This window comes from Podarcis liolepis, assembly GCF_965112155.1.
Source record: "Podarcis liolepis genome assembly, chromosome: 15".
Taxonomy (NCBI): domain Eukaryota; kingdom Metazoa; phylum Chordata; class Lepidosauria; order Squamata; family Lacertidae; genus Podarcis; species Podarcis liolepis.
Window position 1 is genome coordinate 14,138,459 of NC_139566.1, and position 18,835 is coordinate 14,157,293.

Genomic DNA, 18,835 nt, shown 5'->3' on the forward strand with positions numbered 1-18,835 from the left:
GGACTCCCAACTTCTGGCAAGCCCAGCCACAATGACCAAAGGTCAGGGATGATGGGAGCTGTGGTCCAAAATCTGGAGTCACAGGTTGGCTACCCTTGTGGTAGTGACATCTAGCAGGACACTGTTTGGAAACAAGATGCTGATTGGCCAGGGCCTGCTCTGGTCTCAACTGGGGTGGTTAGGATATATATTGACAGCCAACACTCCCTTTCAGCTGCATGACGCAGTGGACAATAATCCACAGTATCGGGTGTAGCTGTAACAGAGATGAAATGGGTGCCAATGGGGTGTTGCAAGGCAAAATGCTGGACTGACAACAACAACACCAGCAGCACCTGATTCTCAAGATCACGCCTGGCTTGCACCTTGGCGTGTCAGAATGCTCATATGGTGCTTATAGCAAGTCACAACTGTGGATGCTTTAGCAAAACAAAAAGCAGCCAACATTTCAAACCTGAACCCTCCATCAGCAAATAGCTAGCTCTGGGGGCAGAAATGGCTACCACTTTTCACTGGGCCAACCTGTGCTGGCAGTGGGAGCAAACCTAAGCCAGCGTGAACTTCTAAGGCCTTGCCTGAAATGCTGTGTTGCTCGGGGTGGGGAACCTGTGGTCCCTACAGATGTTTTTATGCTCCAACACCCTTCAGCCCTCTACAACATGTCCAAGAACAAAGAAAGATGGGAAGAGCAATTCAACAACTGCTGGAGGGCTGTAGATTCCACACTCCTGGATGCAGGTCCTAAGCTTCTACCTCTACTAGTGGTCATGGAGAGTGGTTTTATCCAAACTGTGTTCTGGGGAGCCCTGGGGCTCCTCAGTGAGAAGATCAGGACTGGCAGACAAACTTTGTCAGATCATATGCTACTAGTAGTCTCCTCATGTAATGTAAAGTCACAGGTGAATGTGGTGTGTGTGTGTGTGTTTCTAGCACAGGTTTGTAAATAAGCTCACTAAAATTATTAGCCTGCCATGAGGCCTGCATTTTCATGCTGGCAGTGGAAGAGGGGTAGGCCCATCCTGCATGGCCTGCATAGAAGCATGGCCTTCTGCCTTTTTGTAGACTGAAGAAGGAGGTAACCTTCTACCACACTGACTGGCTACCTAGCGAACTGTTCTTCTTTGCCAGCCCCCTCTGCATTTCTATACTGGTCATGAAGAAAGGAGCTTTTCTTCCTCTGCACTTAGCACAGAAACCGAACCACCCAAATGGAATTCTTAGTTGCCTACTAGGCAAGCTATTCTAGGGCACAATTCTGTTTATGTGGGCCAACTTTCCTCCATCTGGAGCCCTCTTAAAACTACTACCCTAGGAGCCCCTGCCAGCATGGCCAATTAGTTGCAACTTGGGAGTCCTAAATATTTGGAGGGCACTAGGGTGGGGAAGGCTGACTATGGACCAATGGTTAGGGGTCCACTAAGCCTGGCCAACACCTGACATCCTCTGCAAGGTAACTTGGCATATAAAGAGTTCCATGGAGGTGAAAATTCACCTAATGGAAGGTAAGATGTGAGATTCTGAATCCTGTTGAAGACATACATCAGCACCATTATTCATGTGACTTCTCTGAGAAACATTAAGGGTGGGAAACACAGAAATTTTGTTTCATTGCAATTGAAGCCTACTATTTGCATTCCCATGGAATAAGGGTATGGGGAGCTGGTGGCTTTCCAGATGTTGCTGGACTACAACTGCCATCATTCCAATCATTGGCCATGATGGTTTGGGCTGATGGGAAATGTAGTCCACCAACATCAGAGAGCCACTGGTTTCCCATCTCTGGATCAACTTATCTTCAAATTCCTTCTTACCTGGTCTTGTTATTTAAAGGTGCCATAGGAAATCTGACCATATGGTCCGTCTAGTCCGGTAATGTCTACTCAAATTGGCAACAGCTCTCCCAGATCCCTTCAACTGGAGATGCCAAGGATCAAATGTGAGATCTCTGGTATGCAAAGCATGAGCTTCACCATGGAGTTATGGGTCCTCCCTTATTATGTAACATTCATAATATGTAAGCCTATCCATACCCTCACCAACTGTATTAAAGAGCCAAGAGAATTATCAACACCTATTAGCACCTTCCCTACCAGCATCTTCCTGGTACATCACACACCTCCTTCCCAACAAAGGCAGGTCCCACCATTCCTTCTAACTGACTTTGTATGACTGCAAAGGAAACCCACATCAACACTGCCAGCACCAAACTATCTGCTGCCCAAGGCATGCAAGCTGGAGAGAGTTTCCATTCATTCACTTTAGCAGAGAGTCCAGGACAGCAATTTTCCAAACTCTGTACCACTACAGGCCACCAACCTGTCTGCAAAGTACATACTGAAGCATCTTCTATGGGAGCCATTGTGCACTGTAAAGATTCTGGGGCATGATCTGTCAAGTGTACCACAATTACAGGGCACCGGGCAGGTCCATTGGACCTCACTGCCCCCCTTGTGACATATGTAACCAAGTGCATGCTCAACTCTCCCTTACAGCCACACATCACATGGGAAGATTGTTAAGCACAGCCAAGCTGGACTTCAGGAAGTTGCTTACTACTATTGCTGACCACTCAGAGGTACCTCTTGAGTGCCCTAGAGCAGAGTTTGAAAACCAGTAGCCTAGGATGCAATACTATCCAACAAGACAACTACATAAGGGTATGGCTGTTTTGTTAATTATCATTAACCTGAGCAAAGAAGATTTATTTTGTGAAACATGTCACAACGTCTTGGAGAGGCCTACTGGAGCCATACTGAGATTGTAGTTCCTTTCTAAACTTGAACTCCTGAAACTTCACGATCTGGAGAAGTTTTTGATCTGAATTTGTGCCCCTTCACAGATGGGGCAACCAAGCCCCCACTCTCCCTGAAATATATATTGTTTCACTGAACAATAATCCATGTACTTTTAGCAAATATGGTGGGTTCAAGACTGCACCTTTAACACAGACAAGAGTTTAATGCTACAAATAGTAGTGGGAAATAGTAGTGCTAGAAATAGTAATGGGAAGGTAGACACTAACTACCATATACTAGGCCATGAACGAACCTCTGTTGACTATAACCCAACAAGCTATTATGGAGCTAGCTAGAGGATGTGTGGGATAATTGAAAGAGATGAACCTTATCCTGCTCCCAGTTACAGCCTCTTTTGCAACATTTTTCTTTTAGCAGGGGTACAAGAAAAATGACAGACTTGCCTTGTGAGGTCGAAAAGAGAGAGACAGGCTGAGAGGAAGAAACAAAGGAATCTGAAAGGAAAATACATAGGATGAGACTTGATGACCTTGGAAAGGAGGAAAAAACAAACATTACAGCAGCTTTGTAGTTCCAGATGTCTCGGCTGTACCTGGGCCACAGGAGAGGGGCTGAGGAAAGATCAGCAGCTACTCACTCACCTGGCTGCAAAGTTTTATGAAGTTTCTACGACAGCAAACCCAAACTGAAGGATATTATCCATCTGCTTAAGAAGGGAAAAGGATAACCTCGTCACACGACAATACCTACAACACACTTTTCCCCCTCTGATTTTTCTTTTTCTTGCTTGAAATGCCAGGAAAAGAACAGGTATGTAACAAGCAACTAACTACACTTCAGGGTAATTGGAAGGCTTTTGACAACTGCTTAAATGAGACTTTAGAGAAAGAAAACTGGTCAACCCCATTTTACACAGAGGCCACAGCCTCAGATGTGCAAAGCTAAGGGCAGCCAATGTGGCCCCTGTCTGAGTCTGGTTACTAGATCATTTCCTGCAGCTCCCAAAGTTGAGTACCTGGATGCAGCAGAAATGGCAAAATTAGCTTCGCCGTGCCAGCTTTCCTGCACTGGCTTTCAATGCAAAGTTAGTAAGAAATGAATTCAACTTCCTTATAAAAATAGGTAGAGGAATTTTGCCAGGCCACTGAAACCCATCTGAACCCTTACTCACACTGTTTCTAAAACACACAATACATATCAAAACATACTATCAGTTATGCTACCAGAATCTGCAGTCAAGAGCCTCAAAACGCATCCCTCACTTATTGCTGAGTCTTCTCTCTCCAATCATGCCACACCCTTTGCTGTCATTTTGCTTTCTGTGCTTCTCACACCTCCATTCTCAGCCAGCATCTAACCAGAAAACAGCTCTGTTGCCCAAGCCCAACATCCCTTTCTTGCTGGGAAAGACAGAAATGTTTACATATTAGAGTTCTTTATGCCAAGCCATGATTCACATCTGCCTTCCCCAACCCAGTGTCCTCCAGATGTTCTGAACTCCCAACTCTTATTAACCCTAGTCATTGGCCACGTTGGCTGGACTGATGGGAGCTGGTGAGTTCAGAACATCTGTGGGGCACCAGGCTGGGGAAGGCTGGTTTGTACTAACCATAGCTTAGCATCCAAACCATGGTTGAGCTCCACAATTTTACTTGCCAAAGCATGCATTCAGATAGCCCTTGGGCAAGTGCGATGAGCCCCAGGCTTCCTTGCAACCTCACTGCCAGTGGGGCAGAGGATTCCCACCTGCTCCCCCAGCCCAAAGTTCAAAGGGAGCAAGGGATTTGATTTGGCAATATGAGCTTCCCTTTGTCCTTGAGCTCAGAGCTGGAACAGGGAGAGAGAGGCACACATGCATGCATGGGACAGCTGACAAATGCAGCCTCCGTCTTCCCTGCTCCAGCTCCAAGCTGGCTTGGAACATGGACACAGACACTCACGAACACACCTGTTTCTGCATTGTGTGGCACTTCTCGCCCTTCTAACTGCAAACTGGGAGCTATAGAGAGGGGGCAGGGGCCTTGCGCCTTCTTTAATGCTGTCCAGGTGCCTGGGCATGGCTGCTCCCCCCTCAAAGGTTTTCTCCTACCGAAACTGTTTCAATTTGTAGTTTTAGCACACACTATAATTAGCTGCTGCAACAAGTTTTTACAGGACATATGATTTTTGTATTATATATATATATTTTACTAATTACATTAGCCTTTGTAAGATTTTTCCTGAAAGGCAGGCTACATACATTTTAATAAATATAATCTATGGCCAACAAGGAAATGTGTTACAAGGGTTGTATCCAAAGAAGCTGTTGAAATCAATGATCATCAATAAGAAGTTCATTGATTTCAACTGGTTTACTCTGAGTAGGGTTTAATCGGATGCATCCCAAAGTATCTGAAAGTGCGGTTTCTAACACACATCTTTGAGAAGTGATTGTCTCTCATGGACTACAGTACATGAAACTTGAGGTTCAGTGTGGAATTGCCAAAAAGGATTGTGTCCAACCCATACCTAAGGAATCTCAAATTCTGCAGTCTGCTTAAGGCTAGAACTATGGCCTGGAAACTGTACATGACAAAACCAGTTTATCCACTCTATCACAGACCTTAGTAGATGACTCATATTTTCCAGAGTAACTGTACAGAAAAGAGGGAGAACAAGCTTGAAAACCTGACATGCCAGGCTGGGAACTGGTATTGGCAATAATTCCTTAGGGGGGAAAAGGAAGGGAGGAGGCTCTCGCCAGTTGCTTCTCATGCTTATCCCTGCCCAAACACCCCTCCGCAAGGGGAAAATTTCAACACCAGAGCTTATTTAGCAACGATGAACAGCGGCTCTATGCAGACCATAGATGACAAGTTACAATTTGCACCAGGGGTCTCCCTCTTTTAAAAGAGGTGCATTGTGAAGCAACTGGCAAATGCATTCCTTAGCTACAGCCCGATGTTGTGCAGCAGAGAACAAGACTCAGGGTGGGGGAAGAGATGCACTGGTAGAATAAATGAATGAAAAGCCCCTGGCCCCCCTTATCAATCACTCCTCCGTTCCCAGCTGTTCTGCCAATAGGGCTATTTAGTGTCATTTGCCCACAGGATTAAGCTTTCAAAGGAATCTTTATTTTGATTTATCAGACCTTGCAAGAGGCTTGCGTGCACAGCCAGAGCATAATTGCAGAGTTCTCGATGGTTCTTTGTGGAGGCCTTTCTGAGGCAGCCTGAGCGGATCCCAAGCTGGGATTTGCATTGAGAAAAAGCAACTGTGCTGAAAAACCATGGAAACAATATCGTTTTGTTTTTTTTTAAAAAAAAACACACCACCAAAACAATGAACAACAAAGCATTTTTCTACCTATGACAAGACAGACCTTGACAGAGAACAGCACAAGGCAAAACAGGTCAAGTTACAGACATATTCCTTATCGTTCTTTCATATTTGTACCATGTCATTCTACCCAGTGGAGCCCCCCCCCAAAAGAACTACAAAGATCTAAAGCATCTAATAAAACATTTAAATAATCCGAGCACAGACCAATGTAGTAAGCTTAAAAAGCACAAGCTACTCTAAGCTTTAACGCCATTCCCAAAGCATATGGTCAGTTTTTCTGAATGTCCAGGGCTGTGTTTAAAGACCACAAAATGGTCTGAAAACCATTTTAAGATTTATTGACTGTCATCAAGTGCAAAGATATTAACCTCCTAAAAAAAGGTTGAATCTTCATTAAAAGTGCAAATTACTACTAGTGGGCAGTAGTTAGCCTTTGTACAGCTACCAAGTCCAGCATTTATCTCATTAGTGTTCAAATTGCTTCTTATGTCGTCTCAGTAGTCTTTACAACCTCCACCAAGTAGACCAGGATTAAATCCTCACTGTAGACAGAGCCGGTGAGGAGGCTGAAAAAATAGCTTGTTAAGGTACACATCTAGGATATTTGTGGCTGGGGCATCACAAGTCACACTCTTGGCCACTAACTCTCCCCTCACCAATTTACACTCCCCCTCCCCCCAGCTTACTTCTGTTTCGTTTTCACATATTTATTTTCCTCCAGAATCTCATAACTTGTTTTTCTGGTTTAAGAAACATTTGCTACTTGCAGAGTTCAAGTTAACAAACAAGACAGTCACAGGACAATCTTAGGACCACAATGCAATTGATTCCCTCCCACAATTGTTTTTTCTTTTTTTGAGGCAGAAAAAATATATCCCTTAGATGTAGTAGTAATAATAATAATAATAATAATAATAATAATAATAATAATAATGTAATACCACTTAATTGAAAGTAAAACAAAATTAAGGAAAATAAGCACTGTAGCAGAACACTCAACGGACGTAGCTCCCCAAAGGCATGGCAAAAAGAGAAATGCCTTCACTTTCCACTGGGGGGAAAATGACAGGACAACCATAACAAATGACCTTGACACACTGGAGCCACAACTGAGGAAGCCTTGCTTCTTGTGGAAGCTGATCTGCCATCCATATGAGTCTGTACTTTTACCACAACATCACTCAAAACTGGAGGAGATTCACATGGGAGCAGACATACCCCAAGGCCCAGCTGTAGGCACTACCTAAACAACAAAGCTGGGTTATAAACAAGAATCCTTAAACCACTGGTCTTCAAATAAATGGTGGCTCTGGATCTGCTGGTGAGTCATGCATGGCCTCTCATGATCCTCACAAGTGGGCAGCAAATAGTCACAGCAGGCCTCTGAGGGTGTCAGCAAAGCCTGCACAACTCAGAATAGCTCTGCTGGACAGCTACTTGAGGATGTGATGGAAACTGTAAATAGGTTGCATATAAGTATGTAAATAAGGCAAATCAATCACATGTTGCTGGTAAGATTCATGTAGTCTTATGACAAGGCTGCCACCAAAATAATAATGTCAGAGAAATCATTTCAGGGGCCATTTCAGAAGTCTTCTCCGCTACCCACAGAATCTTCTCTGCTTGATGAAATTAGGAAAATTTTACATCTCCTCCCTGAACATTCAACTTTAATTTTAAAGCAGTCTCTAGTTCTTTTGTTTTTTTGGGGGGGACCCTGCAGGCAGAATTCTACCCAAATGCTCAGTAAGAAGCCGCCCTGTTCCCACCCACCAGCGTTCTGGCCAATGGGTGTCGAGTTCTTGGGGTAACTGAGAAGCACCTGGAATTTACTGTTTATACAAATGCACAGCTATAAGCATAACAGGCTACCTATATTTAGTTTCCAGCTGTGCTGCACTGATACTTCCCCACCCCATTTCACTGCAACATTCCTGGCTAGAGGCCTGGCTGTAGGAAGTTTGTGGTTGGTACAGATTCACATCATGGAATGTATACCATACTACCTCCCTCCCTTCATTTCACATCAATTGAAGATTGAGTAATGATGACCTTTAGAAGTACCACTCCCAGGTATACCACTGGGGATCACTTCATTAAGAAGCGTGATTGTAGCTTTTCTTTTTAAAAAATAGAAACAAAGCTTGAAGCAGCTACAGAGAAGCAGCTCAGATTTTGATCTGAGCACTGTCTCTCACTTTTTTCTTTTTTTAAAAAACCCCTTTCTTTTACTCTCCTAAAAATTATGCTGGAAATGCTTTGGGCGGGGAGGAAGAGGGAGAAAGACAGGTACTAGTCTTAAACCTGCCTTCTTCCACTTCCCAGCTGACACAACAGCAGCTCATGCGTGTTGGAGTACAAGAGCTCCCCATCTCCCCAATGTGGCTTCTCCTATCAAAATCTATATGTCCACCGCCCTTCCAAGTTGCTTTAATGTGGTGGGAAAAGATGCTGTGAGATGGGATTGTACCATGTCTGTTTCATGAGCACCAGAGACCTGTTCTGTAAAAAAAAAAAGAAGCATTAAGGCCATCCCAGCTGAAGCAACAGCGGCCTGCACATAAGGGGTGGATCACAGGAAAGAGCTGTATGTTATGATGGCTGGTGTGGGTGCGTGTTGCTGGGACAAAGCTGGAAGGCTGCCTAGAGCTGCCTTTGTGCAGAAGCACAGTGTATTCCCAATGCAGAGGAGATGGGAAAAGCAGGTTGTCAACTTTGCTTCTGTTTGGTGGAAAACACAATTAAGCTGCCTTGCGTAAGAGGAAACGCATCCAAACAAGGGACATTTCCTAATTGCTTGAGGGACAGTACCCAGACTTCTGGCTAGGAGTGTCAGGCATCTAACGGAGCTGCTTGGAGTCCAGTATTTCTAACCAGTCTCGAATTTAGTTAAAACGGCACCATCAAGGCACTTGGCTGACTGTACAAGCAGATGATATGTAATCAAGCCTTTAAAACCTGGGGGGGGGGTCCCCACACTGCGGCCATTTTCCTAAGAGTCCACACGAACACAACATCAAGCCAAGGTTTTTCACATGGTGGGTTGATCCCAAGTTACCAGCTGCCTAACTGCCATGCAGCAAAGTCTGGGCCATTGTGTCATCAAGTTTAAGAGCTTCATGACACACGTATTGCATCAACTCCAAACCAGAGATGGTCCATATCAACCCCCAATTAAAATATGACTGGGACCAACACTTCCAGTTTCACTGGCCTGCTTTGCCAAGAAGTAGCATCTCTTAGCCCAGAATCACACCATGAATCATCACCTCACCCTAAAACATTAAAAAAATTATAAACTGACTCATGAGCTACCTGGAGCTTTCAAAAAATAATGATTTAGTCCCATAATTTCAGCCAGACAAGTGCTTTTTAAATTAAGGTTCTCAACAAAATGCATCTCAGGACCACTCTACAAATGGAGCAGAATAAGGCGGTAGGATGGATCGACAAAAGCGCTGCAGGCGGGGATCATTCCCCCCCCCCCATGCTGTCCTCTGTTGATTATTTTAAAAAGCAAAAGTGGCATGTCTCCATTAGGGATTAACATGGAGCAGGAAGCCAATTGCAGTGGTTGTTGGACTCCAACTCCCATCAGCCCCAGCAAGCGTTGCCAATGGTCAAGGATGATATGAGTTGCAGTGCACCAACACCAGAAGGGCATCACTTGGCTATCTCTAAGAAACAGGATATGTTAGTCCCTCATTCTACTGCCATGGGCAGACACAGCCTCCAAGCCACCAAATAATTCTGTTTGAGGCAGGTCAGTGTCCCAATGAAAGACTCAAGACAACGGGCCAGTTTAAATATCACAGCCAAGCCATGGTTTTGTCATCATGTACAGACTTTGAGCTTTCATTCTCCCTCCTCCACTCACCTACCAAAATCTGGAACTTGAGTTCAAACTGTGCTTTCTTTCTAATTCCAGTTCTGGAAGCAAACTATGATTGACTCAAAGCAAGAAGGAAAGAAGGCAAGTGGAGCATGCAAGGGAAGAAAACAGAGCCAAGGGGTCCACCGTTTGCTCACAAGGGCCTATCCGTGGCTTGGCTACATTGGACCCAGAGCTCTGAAACCATAATCTCTCTCCTAATGAGGTCCACTAAATTTGCAATCCAAGGCTGGGGGGGGGGGAGATTCAAGTACAACAGTGTCCCAGGACCAAATTGCCTTGAAGTGGGTAACTATCCAAGTATTCTAATTGTTCACCAGAACACACATAGAGAGATCAATATCTTATTCATAACTATCCCAAATGCAAAGCAAGTGTGCTGCATAATTTATTATTATTATTAGTTATGAAGGAGAATGGATGCAGCTCTCTGATTGCATCTCAGCCCAGCCAAATGCATCTCAGAGAGTAAATGGATGCATTTCTTTTTCTCTTGCAATATCCTTTGGGGCTCTGGCTCCACAACAGCAAAAGGATCCCAGGCTTTTTTAGCTATTCTGCAATGCAGCACCTGCAAGACTACTTTTTTTAATGCATTAGTGCACAATTCCCCAACCCGATGCCCTCCAGTTGCTGTTGCACTCCAACCCCCAACAGTCATAGCCAGCATGGCTTCCAGTCAGGTATGATGGGAGCTGAAATACAACAAAATGTACCATTTCAGGAAGGCAAAAAAGAAGAAGTACTGATCCAACAGGGAAGGGGGTGCCATGATCCACATTAGGGTTTTAACCCAACAGTCTAAGTACAATTTTCTTGCAGGGCAGAGAGGTATCAGATTGGGACCTGAGAGACCAAGATTCAAATCCCCACTCAGCCTTGAAATCACTGGGCAACCTTAGGCCGGGCACTCACCTTGAGCCCATGGAAGAAAGGTGGGATATGAATTAAACACACAATCACTCAAACAAACCATGGGTAAGAGTAAATGCTGCTGCACAAGTACAACAGCAGAACCATACACAGCCATGACCCTGGATGCCAAGCAGTCACATCAATATTTTGGAAAGCAAATCCAAGGTTTCAAGAACAGGTTCTGTTAACTCAGCACACCACCCTCACAATTCTGAGATAGTGAGAATTAAGGAAATGACATCTGGCCATTTTTTACCGTCTAGTCTCAACTAAGGTAAGCATGTTAAAGTAGGGCTGCCATATGTCCCGATTCCAAAGGCGGAATTGATGTCAGGAGGGAATTTCCAAAAGGTGGCGCTTTGTCCTGGATCTCAGGCAAGTCAATCGAAGAAGTTCAACATTCGGGGTGTCCTGGTTTTTACATTTTGAAATATGGCAACCCAAGTTAATGAGAGGAGCTCTCAGCCCTCCTGCAAGGTAGGACCATGCTATCCCATTCTGAGGGAGAGGGTATTGTACCCTGTCATAGTGACTCAGCAGATGAATGTCTGAAGAGCCCAGTTCTTTTAGTCGGTTAAGTCTATTAAATTCCTTAAGATGCCTTTTTCTAAAAAGAAAAGAAAAGATTGAAGACCATAATGCAACCAATTTGGATCTGCAATTCTCTTGCTAGTGATTATAAATTAGCCATCCTCTTCAATATTGAGAGGCAGAAAATGGCTTTAGGAAGAGGTACAGGAAATAGTGTTTCCTTTTCTTCACTGCATCAAAACTACTCCATTATGGTTTGCAATGTTGTAAAATAAAGCCCACAAAGTTACTAGCCTGCTAAAAAATGTTTTACAAAAAATAATAATCCTAGCCTGCTGATGCCTGGCAAAAGAGAAACAAAGTGTCCCATTTCTATGCTGGGCCCAGAAGAGGGACAATGTGCTTTATTCCTCCTCCACTCGCCCACTCACTCACCTGGGTGCAATTTCTGGTTCTGTTTAAATGCAAGGCTGATGTATTGTCAAGCTAAAAGATGTGCCCAGTTCTTGTGTCCACATGACAGTGAAAGAACCACGAGCCACAGGCCAAAATGGAGGCCTGGTGGCTAATCTGTGCGTCGTAAACAGATGCAAACAGATTCTTATTTAGAATACTTTGCCCTGCTTCTGCTAGTCATGAAGAAGCACTGCTTATGGTACTGAGGCATGTTCCTGGTCACCGAGAGTCCTCCCCCACGTGTGTACATGCACCCTTGCACACACAACTTGGCGAAAGCATTGATGACACACCCAACAACTCCATATTTACAGGGTTAGAAACTAGCTCTCTTAAACAGTTCACAAGTTGTCAGTTTCTATGCCCAGCTCAAAATTAGGAACATAGGCCTTATATCATTGGTCAGTATTGCGTACACTGACCTGGCAGCAGCTCTCCTAGGTTTCGGAGACAGCTCTTTTCCAGTTCTCCCTGGAGATGCCAAGGATTGAATCTGGTGCCTTCTGCATGCAAAGCAGGTGCTCTGACACCGAGCTATGGCCTTTCCTCAGTCAGGTCTTGCACAACATTTCTGTGGAACACATGCTGGGGCACTGTTAACACAGTCAAAATTGAATGGTTTTGATTGTTGAATTTTAAAGTTACAATTAACTGGTTAAAACGGCTCTGCAGAGAGGTTTAAGAAGCTGACCTCTGGTTCAAGTACACTGGAACTTGTGAGTCCTCAGAAATAATACCACCTATCATTTATAGGGCTTTGTGTGTGTTCAAAGTGCTGCCCATCCATTGTGGTACAAGAGCATCTGCTGCGTGTCCGGCTGATAAGGCACAAAGACTACACAGAGAGATACACATTCACATGTACATATAGTTAACATTCTTCTTGTTTACCATGTTAAGCCTGAATCTTGTAAGACGATGCAGATAACACTACTCTGCATCTGTGGGGGAGTTGGGCATGTGTACGGCAGCAGATGAAGTCCACACCTTGCTCTGTATTAAGTGAGGTGACCTTGAATCTCATACATGTCTTGAGCACCTTACAGCCTTATGCCTGGAGCCTCATCTCTACTAAAAAAGGCTCAGCTTCCATGATGGAGACTGATGCTCACTGATCTGGAGAAGAACTGGCGGTGAAAGGGCCTGATTCTCGAGACAGCTGGTTTGGGTTTGCAGGAGTGGCCTCTGAGGAACTGTTAAACTTGAGGGGCACAAAGATCAGACCACGGACAAGGAAACAGTTATATGGTTGGCAAGGATCAACAACATCCCTTCCCCATCTGGCATTAAGTCATACATCATACGTGTTTGCCTACTGGTCAGTCACAAGACAATGGACTACTGCATGCAATATAGCTGCCATTTGACCTTGACTCTACAAGGAAGACTATGCATGAAAGAAGCTGCTCTTTCCTGAGCAAGCAGCCACAATTCAGACATCTCAAGACAAGACTGACAGATCAGAGACGTAAAAATATACAGAGAATATATACAGAGAAAGACGGCATCTTGACTGAAACGTTGGCACTACAAGAACTGCCGCATACCAGACGCTACTAATATGCCCATGCAAGGGAAGGAGCGTGGTCAGGAATTTCAAAACAAAGCCCACAAAGGGGTGGTTTTTTTGGTTTTTTTAAAGTCAGCTAACCCCCAGCTGGGCCACTTGATGAGGCAGAGCTATTGTTAGATGGGGTGCATTGCAAGACTCAGCCCTTTTAAAGCATTGTCACTTGGGCCTGTGTTTTCCACCCTCAGTGAAGCATCTGCAGTGCAGTTTGTTGTGGTGGTGGTTTTTTTAATGAGCATTCCCACCTCTATCTGAAAGCTGCCTTGGAAGATAAGAACCATTTACATCCCAGCCCTCTGAAGCTTATTAGGAGAGGGAGGAGAGGAGCGGTACATATTGCAAAATGTTTTCTGGGGTGCCTCCCTGCCCCCTCTCCAGTTGCCTAAAGCCATCACGAAAGGGAAGATCTGTCATCAAAGCTGCCTTCTCAAAGACAAATAATTAAATGTACACCTCCAAATGTCCCCCACCCACAAAAAAACCCAAGGTTACAGGGATTTTTTCTCAGGTAAGGTTTTAAAATAATTAAGACTGCTTTCCTGCTTGAAGTGGGAGCCAGCAATATAACAAGAGACCTTAGTCAAGACGATGACAGAGCAACTGTAAAGGAAAAAGGCAATGCACCCCCCTGCAGTTCGATCACCTGCTTGAGGAAAGGGGAGGGGGCAGATTAAAGAAGCAACTAGCCTAGATTCAGAAAAACCCCAGCAAGCCCTCCCCAATGCAGATAAAAAAGGTTGCTCAATTCTTGGAGCTATGAGACACATTTTGGAGTCTAATCTGACAAACATACAGCAGACAGAAGCTTCCCTCTCCCCACCTTCCAGTTGAGACACCACTCCCTTCTCAGCCTCTAGCCCAGCTGGTGTTTTTCAAGTGCTTAGCAAGCGACCACATTTGGAAATGCACTGAAAAGGTACAAAAGCAACATTCAGCCGACCGTAAGTGTATCTGTTCCCCAGTTTGCTACGGAAGAGTGCCCTTAAAACCCAAGCTTTCCTTATCCCATTCAGAATCACCGCCAGTATCAGGGAATGGCCTCCCCAGAGTCTGAAATCCAAACCTTGCCATTGTATCATGCCTGGTAAGGCTGCAAGGCATATGAAATGGTGGATTAGGAAGCAGCAGGTTGCTGAATGGTGGGAGGAATACCACCATTATGTACAAAAGACTATTACATTCAGTTCTCCTTCAGTCACACCCCTATATGCAACTACATACCACAAAGGACATACAATTATTGTACAACTCCCAACACCCCATTACCAACCAGAATAACACACTGGTGTTATACCTTAGTCTCTTAAGGATTGTCCATAGCACCAACACCACACCCACAGTCTTGCTTGCCTTCCACCCCATCCTACCATATTTCCCACACAGTCCTGTTTGCATAGCAATCTTCATTCACCCCACATTAGCCACAACACATTTTATATTTGGTGCACCTCTCTGCGTTACACATTCCCAATGGACATAATCCAAAATGGCATTTTCTTCCAGAACAGTTCCTCTTAAACCTTTCAGACACACCCTTTCTCTCCTTAAGTGTAGCCCACTTTGGAGTTCTATTTCAGCTCCATGCTTCATCTTCTACTCACTGATTCTTCTGCAGGGACCATCAAATACCTTTAGCAGGATCACCATATGTTCACAATACAATATGCAAGCTGCTCTGTAACACAGTACTCTTACTCTCTCAGGCTAAATTTTAAAGGGAGATAAATATTTAAAAAAAGAGGGAAGAAAAGTGTTTCCTATGCAGTTATAGTCAGTTAGCAGTAGGATCCCCCCCCCCAAAAAAACCAACCATTTCCCACCTTTATAATTATACTTTAATCAGGCCTAATGAAGGGATCAGTGTAACCCACAAATCTATATGACACAATGTGAACTCTTGGCTTGACAAATATGTTATTTGGTTCTAGTGAAATATGTTTTTCCAACACTGCTCTTCCACCCCAAAGCCCCAGCTCCTGTTATATAGGCTTGTCATCTTGGTATCCCTCCTTTTAATACACACACACACACACACATTGAATGAAAATGAGTTAACCTTTGGAAGCCTTCTATGCAAAACACCCACATATTATCAATGGAAATATGCATTAGTCCTAACAGCAGCTGCAAAAAATTAAATGCAAATTTTGATGTCAATAAAGGGATGTTATCCTTATTGAAGGCTCTCCTAATAGCAGTTACTTTATATATATAAATATGTATATGTATATGTTTATATACCGAAACACACACACCCTGGTTCTGTGCAATGCTAAATCTTGTCTACCATATTTCAGACTTACTAAAAAAAAATGGCATTCATGAAAGTCAGTACTTTAGCCCTGCCTGCATGTTTATGACAATAAAGGCTATTTTGCTTTCTTTTCTTTTTTCATTCCAGGCAAAGGACTCCCTGTAAGAGCCGATTTACCTGAGTTGGTCTTAATAAGAAGAAAACAGGATTCGGAAATGCAATGATTTAAGCGTCTCAGGGAATCCTGGTGCCTTTCAGGGTTTTAGGTTTTTGCTACACCGCCTCCGCCCACCCCTTCCTCGTGCCCACAAACCACCCGGCACTTCCCTACGCCAATCCCCATCCCCCCACCAGCTGTTCTTTCCCCCTGCCCACCTCCCCCCCCCCACACTCACCAGCGCAAGGCTGGGGGGAACCTGCCCCCTTGAGGTCTCGGCCTCCGGGCTCCGAGGAGCCACCCCCAGCAGAGGAAGAAATATACGGGGACTGTGTGGCGGGCTCAGCCATTTCGTCGATGGCGGCAGCGGCGAAAGCTACGGGGGGGGAAAGAAACCAGCGACGAGGACCTTGGCTATAAGCGACCGCCCCTCTCAACAGACAGGCGCTGACTGACAAGAACGAGGAGCTGAGGGCAGACTGCGCAGGCGCGGCAACTGGGCGGCGGGCCGGAGCGCCGCGCAGGCGTACTCCGGAGGGGCGGAGGTTGCTCTCCGGTGCAGGCGCAGTGAGAAGTCTGGAAGGAAGAATACTGTATACGATACAGTATATTGTGCCTCCTGCGTCCTCCCGCAGAGTATTTCTGCTCCTCCCTTACGTTGGTATTAGAAGCGGCGGGGAGGGGGCGGCGGATTTATTTTGAGTGTGAGAGAAAATAGGCGGTTTTTGAGGCTGGTCACTGAACATGCGCATCACGCCCCCTCCCCATTCTCGCGAGCTTTCCGTTTATTACGTTTGTGTGTGAGCGTGCGCGCGGGTAAGGCCGGCGCGTGCGCAGTAGCCATAGGAGCCTGAATAAACTGCCAAGAAACGCGGGCGGGCGCTTTTGTGTTTTAAGAATCTGCTTTTTTGAGTCGTGTTTCGAACCTTTAGGAAAAGGGGGGAAACAGCTCAGAAGGGACGCTTTCTCCTCCTCCTCCTGAAAAATCTCTTTCCAAATGGCAATAGGGATGCATTAAGTATTCCTGAAATTCGGAATTGGGAAAGGGCAGGGCCATAGCTCAGTAGCAGGGCACCTGCCTTGCTTGCAGAAGGCCCCCCCCCCCCCGGTATCTCCCATGTAGGGCTGAGAATATTCCCTGCACAAAATCTTGGAGAGCCGCTGCCAGTCAGTGTAGACCAGCATTTCTCAAACTTGGGTTCCAAACTTGTCCGGCTACAATTCTCATCATCCCTGACCACTGGTCCTGCTAGCTAGAGACGATGGGAATTGTAGTCCAACAACACCTGGGGAACCAAGTTTGAGAAACACTAGTGTAGATCAGAGCTTTCCAAACTGACATGACACGTTAGCTTGTTGGCTGCAATGTGTAGGTGTCTCCCACGAACACTCCCCATTCCCCTCCTGGGGCTGGAAAGGAATTCGTTTAACCTCTGGTTTGCTAGTAAAACTGAATTACTGTGTTGCAAAATAATGCACATCTAAAACGTGTGTCACCAACATGAAAAGTTTGGAAAGCTCTGGCATAGATGATAGCCAATGACCTGACTCAGTGTAAGATAGCTTCCTATGTTCCTATGCTCCTCAAGGGAAATGGCCATAGTTCATTGGTAGCGCTTCTGCTTTCATGTTTACTCAGAAACTGAGTTCACTGAGACTTATTTGAAAGTGGATTATTGTAGGGCAGCCCCACATTGGGCAGATTACAGTAGTCTAATCTGAAAGTCACCACTGCATGAATGGCAGTACAGTATTCAAATATTGTAATAGAATGATAAGAGTTGGAAGGGGGACCCTGAAGTTCATCTAGTCCAAACCCCTGTAACAACTGTCCCTTTCAAGGATTGAACCTGCAACCTTGGCGTTATCGAGGTGATGGGGGTTTGTGTGAAGTATCGGTTCCAGTTTAATCAACAAAAGCTTCTACTTGCTGTTAGTTTGAGAAAACAGTGTGAACATTTTCCTTTCCATTCCTGATTATGGTTCCACATCAGAATCAAAAGAGCACTAAATATATAAATAAATGTGTCTTTAACTTAAGAGTTCTAAATATACTTCTAATCCGTAGTACAAACACCTTTGTAATCTTAAGGCCGATAAGCAGGAATGGTAGGTAAGATAACAATTGTTCCTTTATCTCTGTGAGCTTTTCCGCTTTCATTATTGAATGGACTGTACTACACACATAGAAACTCAATTGCCAATGTTTAATTTTTTAAATAAATCCTGCTCCTGTGCTTTTAGCAGCCTAAAATGAAACAGGGAAAGATTTTGGCATTGGTTTATCTTCATGTTTGAACATATGCTGCAGATCAGGAGAAGTACCAGCAACGACAAGAGCAGCCAACAGAATACATTGCAGTATGTCTGTCGTGCCCATAAGAGCTCCAATTTACAAATGTGCCCACAGGCCCCCAAAGGCTGACAACTCTTGTCATAATGGTCATGTTCTACCTCCACTGTAGGCCTCTGAAAACCAGTTGCTGGGAATCACAAGTGGAGAGCATGCAGTTTCACTCAGGTCGTTTGCAGGCTTCCCAGAAGCATGTTATTGTACAGATGACAGCGTATCTAAGCTGAAGCGTATGTAACCCGAGGTACCACTGTACAGTCAAACCTTGGTTCTCACACCGCTCCGTTGCCGAACGTTTCGGCTCCCAAATGTCTGTTACTTCCGGGTCGCCATGGAGTGCAACCCAAAAACGCTCAACCTGAAGCAACTTTAACCTGAGGTATGACTGTACAGTCAAACACCAGAACTCGAATGTTATCTGTTTCGGAAGGACATTCGAATTCCAAAATGTTCAAGTTCCAAGACGCGGCTTCCGATTGGCCGACAGCTAGGTTTTTGCACAGCGGATGTTTTTGCACAGCGGTTTTTGCGTCGGATGTTCGTCTTCCAAGGAATGTTCAAAAGCCAGAGCATTTACTTCTGGGTTTTCGACATTTGGGAGCCGAAACGTTCGGCAACGGAGCGGTGTGA

The 18,835-nt window shown here is 44.9% G+C and overlaps 1 protein-coding gene across 1 annotated transcript in view; it reads right to left on the reverse strand.

Moving 5' to 3' along the window:
* The window catches only part of RTN3 (reticulon 3), a 39,610-nt gene extending 22,991 nt beyond the window's left edge, over positions 1-16,619 (reverse strand). Inside the window, exons 1-2 of the mRNA XM_083476914.1 lie at positions 16,091-16,619; positions 3,200-3,250 (exon numbers count right to left, since the gene is read on the reverse strand). Of these exons, the coding sequence (XP_083333040.1) occupies positions 3,200-3,250; positions 16,091-16,202 (163 nt within the window). The 5' untranslated portion in view covers positions 16,203-16,619. The remainder of the gene's footprint in view (positions 1-3,199; positions 3,251-16,090) is intronic.
* Between the last annotated feature and the right edge of the window lie 2,216 nt (positions 16,620-18,835).